The sequence below is a fragment of the Phyllostomus hastatus genome, unplaced genomic scaffold (genome assembly GCF_019186645.2).
Source record: "Phyllostomus hastatus isolate PE091 unplaced genomic scaffold, TTU_PhHast_1.1 phas_scaffold_387, whole genome shotgun sequence".
NCBI classification, from domain to species: domain Eukaryota; kingdom Metazoa; phylum Chordata; class Mammalia; order Chiroptera; family Phyllostomidae; genus Phyllostomus; species Phyllostomus hastatus.
This window is the reverse complement of record NW_025334027.1, coordinates 9,307-22,270: the sequence shown is the minus strand read 5'-3', so window position 1 is coordinate 22,270 and position 12,964 is coordinate 9,307. Positions and strand designations below refer to the sequence as shown.

Sequence of the window (12,964 nt, the reverse complement as noted above, 5' to 3'; positions counted from 1 at the left end):
GGGACAGTGGTCAAGCTGGTGTCAGAGGCTGGATTTGCTCCAGGACACAGTGACACTGGTCACGTGTCTCTGGGGGAGTTTTTATTATGTTTTTGAAAAATTAGAAAATCTTTTGCATCTTGGTCTTGGCAAAAGATCTTGGACTTCATAGGAATCCTTGATATGTAAAAAGAAAGAAAATAAGTGGAAACCTTTTAAAATTAAAAAGTTTGTCCTACAAAAGGCCCTTGTGGAGCTAATTTAAGAAAACAATAAAGTGGGAAAAAAACACTTGGCAATCCCAACCCATCAAGGAACCATGTGTATAAAGTTCCAAAAGTAATACGCTAAGCAAATAGCCCTGGCCAGGGGGCTTAGTTGGTTGGAGCATCATCCTCTGATCATAAGGTTGTGGGTTTGATACCCTGTCTGGGGGATTACAAGAGGCAACCAAATAATGCTTCTTTCTCTCACTGTTGTTTCTCTCTCTCCCTTCCTCTGTGTGCCTTTGTCTGTCACTAAAAGCAATGAAAAAAAAAAAGTCCTTGGGTGAGGAAAGTAAAGAAAGAAAGAAAGGAAGAAAGAAAGAAAGAAAGAGGAAAGAAAGAAAGAAGAAGAAAAAGTGTATAAGAATAAATACATGTTCACACACCCACAAACAGGAGGATCCAAATTTTTAAAAATATCTGTAGATCTGATCCAACACTTCACCAACAAAGAAGATGCACATGTGAAAAATAGGCACCTGAAGATCTGGTCACCACCACAAGTCACTAAGGTGATGAACACGACAGACAGATACAGAGGCACACACACCACGTGGAACAGGAAGAAAGTGGAGGAAGGGGTGCGTGACACGGGGTCAGGTAAGACAGGGTCAGCTGCTCTGGAGGGATGACACAGAACATGACTAACAGGGAGAAACCCAGATTTCACCAGAGTGACAGACAGACAGACAGACAGAGGCAGAGAGTGACAGTCTGAGAGAAGCAGAATGCACCAAGGGAAGGGGACAGCTCACCACACACACTCTCACTTTCGGCCCAGCCTGCGTGTCACCCCCTCAGCCACATCCCCTCCGGCTGCCTCCAAGGGCAGGTCCTGGAACCTGTGTCAGCTGCTCCGTGGAGTTACTGTCAAGAGCTCAGCAGGCTTTAATTATTCCCCTACTGTACCAGTGACACCGTGTGATGTGGTTCTGGTAAAAAGGTTCTGGTATTTCAGTTCCTGGGAAAGTCAGTAGAATATCAACACATCCTGTCACCATCCCCCCACAGATGCGGCTGAGTCCAGTGACCCACAGGCAGAGACTGGAGGTAGGAGGTGGTCAACGTATTTTCGACCACAGGATTCCCATCCCCCGTGTCCCAGTGGACATTGTCCTGGCCTGTCCCTAGAAAACTCCCGTGGGCAGACGTGGAGCCTTCCTTGGCACCACAGGCTGAGAGTCTGGCACAGCTGGGGGACCCAGCCTGTGCTCCACGCGGGTCCTACCCCCAGACCTCCCAACAGGCACCCAGTTCCCTCCCCGACCCAGCTCTGCTTCCAACTCGGCATCAGGTCTCTCAGTCCTGCCTCTGCTCAGGGACAAATGCTTCCTGTCAGACCTCAGTCCTGACAGTGCTCCTGCTTCACTCCCAGGTGTCCTGAGTCAAAACAGGCAGTGTTGCCACTTCCAAGGTCAACCCTGGAACACCAAGGTCTACGTTCATTCCTTGAGAAGAACCCCAAGATGGGAGCAAAGGCCAGATGGCACCTGGGGCCAGGCATCTCAGCCCAGCCACTCGCTCAGGGTCATGTTCCTGCCTGGGCTGCTCGGGTGTCACAGAGTCCTGCCTACAGCCTTTGATTGGGGTAAACAGGGCATTGCTTTGTGAAAATGACCTGCACTGTGACTATACCTGAGATTTTCAAATGGTGATTTGAGGAGGAAGTACAGGACGATGGGATTTGCAGGGGAAGATGTAAATGTCTCAGGGTCCTGGCCAAGGACAGGGAGCAGCTTAGCCCAAGTCCCAGTGGGGGAGAGGATGGGGGATGGAGGTGTGGGCCTCACTCCTCTTTGGTCTGTGTCTCTGCAGCTTCTGTGAAAAGGCTGTTGTGTGTGTGGCTCTCACCACAGACATAGTCAGTCTCGTCCTCAGACTGGAGGCTGGAGATGGTTAAGTAGCAGTTGGCCCCAGAGCTGGAGCCCGAGAAGTCATCAGGGATCCTGTCCCCCTTCTTCTGGCTTCCATCACTCTTAATGTACATCACGTACAGAGAGCCATTTCCCAGTCTCTGTTGATACCAGGGAATGGTGTAGCTGCTGTGCTCACTGCTGAGGGTGCATGGGGGCTGGGTCAGCACAGGTGCAGCACAGAGACCTGCAGACACAAAACACGGAGATGATGCCCAGGCACCCAGACTGGACAGACGCCCCTTGGGACTGGGCTTAGAAGGAAACTGTTGGGGAGTGGGACCCCTGTGTGTCCAGGGATAGTCTGACCTGTGGAGAAAACCAGGGGAAGGAGGGAGAAGGGAGCCCAGTCCATGGTGGGAGGGGCTTCCAGGAGCTCTGCCCTGAGGCTGCCCAGCTGGCCCTGGCCTCTCCAAGTCCCTGTCTTATCCTCTGTCCATTGTAGCTCAACAGGGAGGAGCATGAATGCAAATGTGTCTCAGATCTTCTCTCAACCTCAAGCCTGACAATCTCCTGCTGGTAATTTCCAGAGGAGGAGGATGGTCCAGGTGTTGGTATCATTAAGAGTTGATTTTACCCAATAAAACTGTCTCCAAAGAAGCATCAGTCACACCCTTTGCACTGAGCACAGCCCAGGGTCTTGCACTATCAGAGATCCCCAGGCAAGACCCACAGTGCCCCCTGGTGCCCCCAGGATGAATGTCATTCTCTATGCGAGTAGCTCAACCTACTGACTACTTTGGAGGCCTTAATAGGTGTCACATGGTTGGTGAGTGTTTGACCTGCACCCCTCACCAGACATCATAATTATCCAGCATCATCCTTCTGCTAATGTTCTGTCCAAAGCAGGGGGGGCCATCCTTGCAAGGTTATGATTTCCCCAGAGTCCCCCCAGACAGTGATGCTGAGTCAAGGCTCCAATCCAGGGATGCAGGAGCTGGACCTCAGGGCCTGACCTGTGAATCCCCTCCCTGCTCAGCCCTTCTCCATGTGCCTTATCCTGTTCCTCTCCTGTCCCACGTCCCCGTCTCCTGAGTCCCTGAGTCACAGCCCTGCCTTCTGTGTGCAGGTGCTCCGTCCCCCTGAGTCTGCTCTGAAGTGCGCTCAGATTTTTCTCGGTGTTGGAATCTGTGTTTCCCAGTGAAACCCGGGTCTCTTTGTGCACGGAGGTGGGGCTACGTCCCACCACCAAAGACAACACAGTGAGACATTGGGGATCAGGCTGGGATCCTTGGGAGAATTGGTACAGAATGCCTTTGTGACATTGTCAAGGCCATTGAGTTTGCATGACTATTAGGATAGGAGGAGAAATCTTTTAATATTAATAAATATGATTGCCAAGGCACATTGTGGCCTAATATCAGAAACAAATGTATTTGTTTTCACACCAGTACTGCTGAGAATCAAATGTAATTAGTTCACCTGGGAAATTCTGGAGGCCTTGTCCTTGGAGGTGATGGTGCAGCCCGGCTGTGACTCATGTGCACAGACAGACAGACAGACCCCTGACTCACTCCCTGAGTTTGGTCTGAGAGACAGTGGAGAGGGGACAAGTGTCTGGTGCCTGAGACACGCCCCCACTGTCCCCAGCTGAGGGGACCACAGAAGCTCCTCTCTGCCCTTCCCACCCCGGGGTGTCCATTCCTCACATCACACCTCAGGGTCCCCATGGGGCCCGCTGGCCCCTCCTGCAGGCCAGTGCTCACACCTTTGCTGTGGGTCTCCTGACCCCCTGGGAGGTCAGCTGTGAGTGCCATCCTGGAAGATTTCATCTTCAAACCATGACCTGTGCTTGTGAGTTAGGCAAATGTATCCCGCTGTGGGAAATAGCAACTGACACTAAATCAGTAAAATCCATCTAGTACCCTCCTTCCCTCTAGATCTCTGCACAAAATGTAACCTTATGACTTGTGTTGATGTTTATGGGAATGATCTGCCCACTGAAGGGGTTTCTTGTAGCAACAACTATTTACAAATGTAGATAGACTGTGTCATTCTTTACACTAGTAATAAAAATGTGCTCCATGGCTCAGAATCATGTTTAAAATTGTTCTTGTATTTAATATCTGGTCCTTGAGGATAGGAGTACTGTGAACACGATATAATAATTTCCTCATTTTGTCCTCAATATTTCTGGTTTAGTTGGCAAGTGAAGCAGACATTCCCCCCCCAGTGATGTCTGGTCACAGGATCCCTGCCCTCCTCATGTTCTGGTGGCTGCAAGGGATGCACTACAGGGTCAGTGACATTGTCCTCTGCCCCGCAGCCCAACGAGGACACGTCTCCCATCTGACCTGCTCTGACCAATGTGGTGTCCACCAGCCACATGCACCTACTGAGGATGAAATGTGGGCGGTTCCAGTAGGAGGTGCTGTAGTCGGAAACACCCACCAGATTTTAAGATTTATTATGAAATAATGTAAAATTATCCACATTTTAATATTTAATTTGTACAGAAACATTTCCACTAACAGAATTAAACAGAATGTATCCTGTAAATTAATCCCACCCATTTCCTGTCCTCCAGCTGTCACAAGGCCTGAGTCACACCCAGAGACAGTGCTCAACCAGGGAGACAGTTCCCTGCCACCATCCTGCTCCCAGGGAGGGCCGAGCTGAGAGCAGCCAGGGGCCTGCAGCTGTGATGGGTGGGCGAGTGGGACCCGACTGGGCACCAGGGGGATCTCACAGTGTCTGCTGCACTGGTCGGCTCCATTCAGAGTCCTGGGCGGCCTCGGAGCCCGGGCCTCAGGAACTCAGCTGAGCTGGCAGCTCTGGGGATGAATCCAGAGCATTTTCACAGGGAGCAGCCCAGTCACGATAATATGGATTGCAGGTCCGTCACTTCTGGACACAGGACTCAAGAAGGCTGTCCTTTTGTGAGGCCCTCTTTTTGGAATTGAGTCTGTTGCACAGACACATCAGGACAGCCTGGTCCTGCCAGCCCTGAATCCAGTCCTCATCCCACCCTCTGCACAGCTGCCTGAGGCTGCGAGGAGGGGCCACTGGGAGACCTGAGAAAGGGAACCTGGGCCAAGGCTGCTCATGGCTTTGTCTGCAGTCCTCCTGGGGGCCTGAGGAGAGTGTACACAGACTGAGGTTTTTGTCTCACTTCCCTCGTCTGCCTGTGCTACTATGAGTATTAGTACCACTGCTATATGCTGCACAGTAATAGTCAGCCTCGTCCTGGGCCTGGGCCCCGCTGATGGTCAGGGTGGCCGTGTTCCCCGAGTTGGAGCCTGAGAACCGGTCAGGGATCCCTGAGGGCCGTTTGCTATCCCTGTAGATGACGGTTACAGGGGCCTGGCTGGGCTTCTGCTGGTACCAGTCAACATTTTTACCTCCAATGTTGTCTCCCCCACAGGTGATCCTGGCTGTCTGTCCTGGCTGCACTGACATCGAGGGTGGCTGTGTCACCTCATAGGAGGCCACAGACCCTGCAAGAGAGAAAAGGAGAGGTGGGCTTAAGGATGAAGGACCCCTTCCCAGGAAACCCGGGCCTGCCCTTGTTGGAGAAATCTACATGGATTCTGAGACTGGGCCATGAGTCTCACCCCAAGTGTCCCACTGATGTAGCTGACCCATGAAGCCTGTGAAGAAATGGGGACCCTCCTGTCTGGTTCTCCTGGCAGGTGCAGCCCCTCATGCTCCCTGAGACCAGTGAGCACAGTGGAGGGAACGGCACCCCCATCCCCTCATCCTGCAGCTGGGTCAGGGGCACCTGAAGCTCATAGGCATGCTGCAGAGCTCAGAATCAGGGTCAGGCCTGTCCAGATCCCCTGGGGTTGGAGGGAGGTTGAGAGTCTGGGGCTGCAGCACCTGTGCAGTGAGCGAGGAGGCCAAGGAGGAGAGGGGTCCAGGCCATGGTGGAGGTGCCCTGCTTCTGCTCCCTGAGGCCCCAGGCTGGGCAGCTCTCCTCCCAGGCCTCTCTTATCCCCTTGCTGGAGAGACAGCTGCTGGGTATGCAAATCAGCCAGGGCTCAGGGGAGCTGCCTGAGGAGCTGTGTGGCTCCTGATGGGGGCTCAACCTGGGAGACTCAGGGAAGGGCAGGGTGGTCCCTGCAGACCCCACCTCATTCCCAGGGCATCCAGTTCATCCCCTGGTGCCACAGCATGGACTGACATCTCCACCCCAGACTGTCTCATGGCCTCACTCCTGGGCTGGCCTGGTCCCAGCAGAGCTCAGAGGTGATGTCTGTCCACAAGTTCTGCATCCCACTATAGAGGGTTAACTGTAGCGGTGATGATATGAGCCTGAGGTCTCAGCAGAGTCCCACCCCAGTGACAGTGTGTGAGCATCAGAGCCTGAAGGACATCCCCCCTTGCTCAGGGAACATGCAGCACTTGGAGCCCCTGAGATGCTGTCAGTTTTTAACTTGGTTCCAACTCCTGGGACAGGTGACAGATGCTGTGCCCCATGTCCCCAGTTTGCACCAGTGCCAGGGTCAGCCCCAGTGCTAGAAGAGGTGTGACAGTTACAGAGTGTGAGCACAAATGGGGTGTTCAGGACAGGAATGAATTACCCTGACCTGTGATGGTAAAACAGGCCAATTGTACAAGAACCCAATCTGAGAGACTCACAGTCAGTATGTTATGTCATCAGTGTCAAAGGTGATAATGTAGAAAACATACCACTCTTTTTAAAAATGGGACATACTGGTTAATATTTCTCTGTTTTACCACAATATTTTCATTATTAATAAAGGGATAGAGAGTCCAAAACATAAATTATAATAATCCCCCTGCATGGTAGAATTCCTCAGGCCCCAGGCCCTCCCAGTCTCCAGGAGGCTTTGGCAGGTGGTCTCTGCTGCCCCCCTGGTGGCCTCTCCCACACTGGCTGCTGGAGGAGCAGGTGTGTGGTCTGTCCAGGTGCAGAGTCTGAACCCACTGCTCAGGTGGTAATTCCCTGATCCAGGGACTGAGGGTCCCAGGGGGGATTGGTATTCTCTCCATAACTACTGCTCGGCATCAAGACCAGGCACAGGAGGCTCAGATCACCCATGGAAGTACAAATAGGCTCATTGGGAGGAGGAGAGGGCCGGCCCACCTGAAGCATCTCTGACATATCCCTTGGGTGGCAGTGTTCCTGGGTGTGGTTCTGGGGACAGAGGACTCAGAGGCTGCCTCTCCCTGATGCCCACTGCTAGTGCAGGTTGAAAACAGGGCGCTGGTGGCAATTGCCCCCAAAGACTGAGACAGGAGACACTCATCCAGCAAATGGTGATTCGGCCCCACTCTGCCTGCCAGACACTGCGTCCTGGGTGAGACATGTGAACGGGACCAGTCCTGCCTCAGAGATGCCAGTGTGCACATGGGGGCACACAGTGGACATGCTGGTGTGGGTGACACAGCACAGTCACTGCGAACTTCTACTTGTATCTTGTCTGCCTTCCTCATAACAGCAGATGCTAGTTCTTCCCTGGTCTCTGTTGGCTGTTGTTGAATTTTGGTGCCTTGCTGATTACTGGACGTGTCACTCAGCTGGATGCTTTCCCTAAGAACTTTGGCTCTTGTGAAGGAATGGAACAGACTAGATTTGTGCAGCTCCTGTCCCCTTGACCCTGGGAGTGACAGCTGAACTGCAGCGGACACGCTGAGGTCCCTCTGCAACAAGGGTGAGAGCAGAGCCTCCATTGGCCAGATGTAGGTAAAGAAAGTGAGAGGGACTGGGGACCTCAGAGGGCTGGTGATGTCTGCGGAACACCCACTGCACCCACTGGCGCCTGGACTTATTGCAGGTGGAATTGAGGCTCCTGTCTGTCCACGTCTGTCCTCCCATAGGCAGGAGCCATGCATCTGGGAAGCAGAGGGTGGACAGGGGAGAAACACTGCTCGCTACCATCCCCTGGGGGGCCACCAGCAAGGCTTTTCCTCCGCATCCCCGATACTTTATGGTCTGCATGATGCATGAAATTAGCAGATGAGGCTCTTCCAAGGCCCCTCCTGACTCCTCCTGACAGTGAATCATTGGGCAAAATTGGGGTGTTGTCTGAGGTGGGAGGATTGCGTTCCTTCCACACACAGGGGTAAGCAGGGGATGAATGGAATGAAGGGGACCCTCCATTACTCCCCTGTGTCTGTGATCACAGTTATAAAATCCCAACAACCCCACTCTGCAGGGCTGATAATGAACCAACACCTTCCAGAATGAAGGTGTGGTCAATGCACCTGACATGAGATCACGACCAGCTATGGTATTGGCTGAGGGCAATGGGCATATGGAGTGGGTAGGGGAGAAGGTAATTGTAAGTACCAGCTCTGACTGCAGGGTGGTTGTGGAAATGAGGATTATAGAAGTATCAATATTTCTTTCTTATATTAATAATGCATACGTTTGGATACATATTAATCATATATTTTTGTTAAAGTTACCCTGTGTCATTCCATTTTTATTTAACACGAGACATGTTATCAGTAGCCAACTTTATATCTCAATATTGAAGTTATAAAGTATCAATACAACTGGGAGACACTAGCAAATAAAAAGGTATTTTGTATTCTCTTGAGGGAAAGGCTGAGCATGTTTGTGGTTGTTCATGGGATAGTTTTCATCATATTTGGTGGGAACATGACTATGGTTATATTTCCTCAGTTTGGAAATTGTGTGGGTTGTGGAGATGTGAGCGGTATTTGTGGTGACAAGGGGTGGACTGTGCTGGTTTATTAAGTGTCACGTGTTGACAAGCGGAACTGTATTTCACAGAATTATTTTCTCTGTATATTTGTGGGTAAGGGTGGGCATAAAAAAGAGTTTCTTATGCAAGATTCAGAGGGCAGAAGAGAAGCAGCACCCACAGTGAAGCTCACAGCATGGGGGGTGTATCTGCTGGATCACTTCGTAGGAGGAGACGACAGCCCCGGTTTCCTTGGAGTCACCTTCAGGATGGCGCTGCCTCGCCCCCTGTCTCTCCCCGCTGTCTCTCCCGCTGTCTCTCGCCCTCTCAGAGCCCATGGCTCCTACTGCGCTGGACTCTCTTGCATTCTGTAAAAAGCACAGGGAACAATCAGCTCTATCTGGGGACAGTGACTTGTACGTGGTGGATTTAGGTGAGAACCAGAGCTCTGTGGGTGTCCAGGGGCCACCTCAGTCCCCGATGACCATTTTTGGGATAGCGGGCCTCCGGGCCTGGGTTCCCCGGGAGCAGACCGTGAGATGGAGAGCGGCGTGTGCAGGAAATCTGGAAGAAGTGAGGGAGGGGAGGCTGGGGGGAAGGAGAAGGTGGCACCCAGGAGATTCCTCCAAGGCCTGAGGATCCTCCAGGGGGCTCTAAAGCTGTCATCTTTTTGTCGCCCTAACTGAGGCAGGGCCTTGGGTCCTTGGCCCCAGGCAGTCATCACAGTGTCCTCTCCGAGAAGGGCATGGAGGTCTGGAGGTCAGACAGCTGAAAACGTGGCCTAGTGACCACCATATGGAAATACAAGGATAATGACCATGGGTGGTGATCTCCTTTTTCCTGTGCCCTCGGTCCCCAGGTCACACCCAGACCCAGACAACATCAGGACAGCCCCGTCCTGCCAGGCTTGGATCCCCTCCTGACCCACCCTCTGCAGAGCAGGCTGGGTCCTGAGGTCTGGGGATCTGGGCCAAACCTGTGCATGACCGCAGCCACATTTCTCCTGGGGTTGGAGGAGACTGTGACACAGATGGGGAAGGGGTTTGTGTCTCACTTCCCCATCGGCCTGTGTCACTGTAGTATCACCACTGCTGTCCCATGACTGACAGTGATAGTCAGCCTCATCCTCGGCCTGAGCCCTGCTGATGGTCAGGGTGGCTGTCTTCCCTGAGTTGGAGCCAGAGAATCGGTCAGGGATCCCCGAGGGCTGCTCGCTAAACTTATAAATGACCGGCACAGGGGCCTGGCCTGGCTTCTGCTGGTACCAAGATGCGATTTGTTCCCTATTAAATCTCCAGAGCAAAGTGACTGTGGCCGTCTCTCCCAAGGCCACTGACACTGAGGATGGCTGGGTCAGCTCGTAGGAGGCCACAGAACCTGTCAGGGAGGAGAGGAGAGAAAGTTTGAGGATGAAGCATCCACATCGACGGGGGTCCTACCCCGAGGTTGTGCCTGGGTTGAGTTCTGGCTTTGGAAAAAGGATCGAGCGCAGGGCCTTGTGGGGGGCTGAGCTTGCAGGCAGAGCCAGGGGGCAGCGCCTGTGCAGGGAATCAGGAGGGACAGCAGGGACAAGTGTCCAGGCCATGGTAAATACTACCCCAGACTCTTCCTCTGAGCTCCCAGTCTAGGGATGGGGCCTCAGGGTCTCTCTTATCCTCTGGAAGGGGGGCAAGGATCCTCATGCAAATCTACTTCCTCCTTCCTTGTGGCTGATGGGTGTCTCCCCTGTGGAGTAGCAGAGGGCTCACTTTAAAGGAAGCTGCTGCATGGGCCCTATTCCTAGGGTTTGCACCCAGACCCTCCAGGGGCTGTGTGTGGTGTTGAGTGAGACAGTGCTGAGCCCTGACCCGGCACCTGCACCCACCCTTTAGGCTGAGTCCTGGGCCCTTCCCTGTGGGCCCCGAGAGCACCCGCAGCCCTCCCCTCTGGTGATGAGATCAGCCCGTGGGGCTGAGGGGTCAGGGAGTGGTTGAAGCAGGAGCTTGTGGAGACAGTGGTCATGCAGGTGTAGGTGAGGCCAGAGACCCTTGATCAGATATGGAGAAATTGCTCATGTTCCTCTCAGGCAGTCCTTTCCTTATGTTTTAGGAAGAGAACATTGGAGAACCCTTTGGCATCCAGGGCTAGGCAAGGGTTTTTCAATGATGTCAGAGCTTGGTTTGTAAAGGGAATGATGAATACACTGAACCTCATCAAAGTATCTTTTGCTTTGCAAATAATTCTAAAGAGGATAAAGAAAACCCAAGAAACAGAAAAAGTATTGGAAACCACATACCCAGTGAATGTGCATTTGGAGACACGGGTCGCTCGTGCACAGCTGAGGGGAATGTGAAACAGCAAAGTCACTCTGGAAAGAGTTTGGCAGCTCCTCAAAAAACTAAAGCTGCGGCTCCTACGCAGCCCAGCAGTCGTGTCCTCCTGGGCATTTATTTCACAGAAATGATGACCTAGGTTCCCAGAGAAGATTTTGCTGGTGGAAATGGGGGTTCTTTCAGAGAGTGGCAAGGGAAGCATTCCAGAGACCCAGGAAAGGGAGGCTGTGGTTTCAGGGTAAGATGGATGGGGGGTGGAAACAGAAGACGGCCCTCAGGTTTCCAATGCCCCATCTGTGCCCATCCCGCTGTGGAAAAAAGTCCAGTCTTGTCTTCCTCAAGCCCCCAAACAAAAGCCAAGGTCCAAAATTTCTGCGCAATTGGCTCAGTCCAGGCTTTGTCACTGTCCTCATACAGGGGCTTAGTCAGTGTTTCTGGCTGCGCTCTGGCAGCTGTGTGCCCAGGCCCGTGTTTGGAGTCTGCACAGCTGGCAGGCGACTGATGGCTACTGGGCTCGGGTCCTTGCTGTAGAGAAAGAACTTCTTTGTTAAGCTGGGGTTATGTTAACTGGGGCTTGGGAAGGACCAAGTGCCCTTTCAAACTAACCAATCAACATCCCAGTCTCTTGTGGGCTTTTGCTGGGTCCTCTCCCCAACCAAATCCATTTTCTATCTCTTCCAGGGCTCTGTGTCCCTTATCCAATCCCGATCCTTTCCCCAGGCTAGACTCATCCCCCCTTACGGTCACATCCCAGTTCCTACTGAGCGTGCCTCAAAGTAAGACCTTTCTCCTGCACCATTGTGGCCTCTACTGGCCATGTATCCAGGAGAGGAATTTCTTCTGCTGTTTGTATTCCTCTCTGGGATAATGACCAGTAGTGATCCTCCTTGCAGGTATGGGATTAAAGGTCCCCTAGGGGGGTGTGTGAAGCTGTAGCTTCCTAGTGAGGCAGGCCCAATACTTGATTCACCTTCCCAGTACATCATGCTTCATAAAGTCTGATTTTCCTTTGCTCCCTCCCCTGTGTTAATATCTAACTACAAATGCTAACAAAGCTGCACGATGATGCTCATAGCACCCGTGTGCATAATGTTGCCCAGTGAGCGCAATCCACACGCTCTGCTTGGTGGACAGTTAAACAGACTTCGGTCTGCCCAGACGGTGGGACTCTGCTCAGCAGTGAGAGGAGGAGACTCTCGTGCAGCTGTAATTTTGAGGAACCTCCAGGGGACTAGGGGAGTCCAAAAACTCCAAGCCCAAAAGGCCAAATACAGTAGGGCTCCATTTTCATTTCTATACGTCATGTCTGTGAGACAAGATTTTAGAAATCTTGTCCTTAGAATGAATCGGTGACTGCAAGGGGTGGTGGTCTCAGAGGGAGGAAGTGGGTGCTGTTACAAAAGGACAGCAGGAGGGATCCCGTGGTGGTGGAATGTTCTGTGTCCTAACCGCGGCAGTGGAGGCGTGAACCTACACCTGCTGCAGAATCACGTGCAACGAAACGCACACTCATGCAAACACGCACACAATGACCTAGCAATTCCTCTCCCAGGTGTTTACCCGAGTGAAATGAAAACTAATGACCAAACAAACACCTGTGAAAGGTTGTAAAGGGTTTTATGTGAAGCTGAGAAATGAGTGGAAACTCAGAAACTCCCAAATGTCATTAACTGGGGAGTGGATAAGCACCCTTAGGCTCACCTGTGTGGTGGAATTCCACTTTGCCATGAAAGGGAAAGAACTGTTACCACAGAACAACACGGACGGATCTCAGGAGACTGTGAAGAGTGAGGGAAACCAGAGCCACAGGGCTGCCTTGTATTGTGTGACCTCATTTGTGGGGCTTTTGTGCAAAGAGCCACTTCTAAGGACAGAGG

The 12,964-nt window shown here is 52.4% G+C and overlaps 1 gene segment (V, D, J or C); it reads right to left on the bottom strand.

Annotated features, from left to right (window-relative positions):
* Positions 1–2,031: 2,031 nt before the first annotated feature.
* Positions 2,032–2,513, bottom strand: LOC123806548. The segment is given in 2 exon segments: positions 2,032–2,345; positions 2,468–2,513. Coding segments are annotated over 2 exon segments (360 nt in total).
* Positions 2,514–12,964: the final 10,451 nt, after the last annotated feature.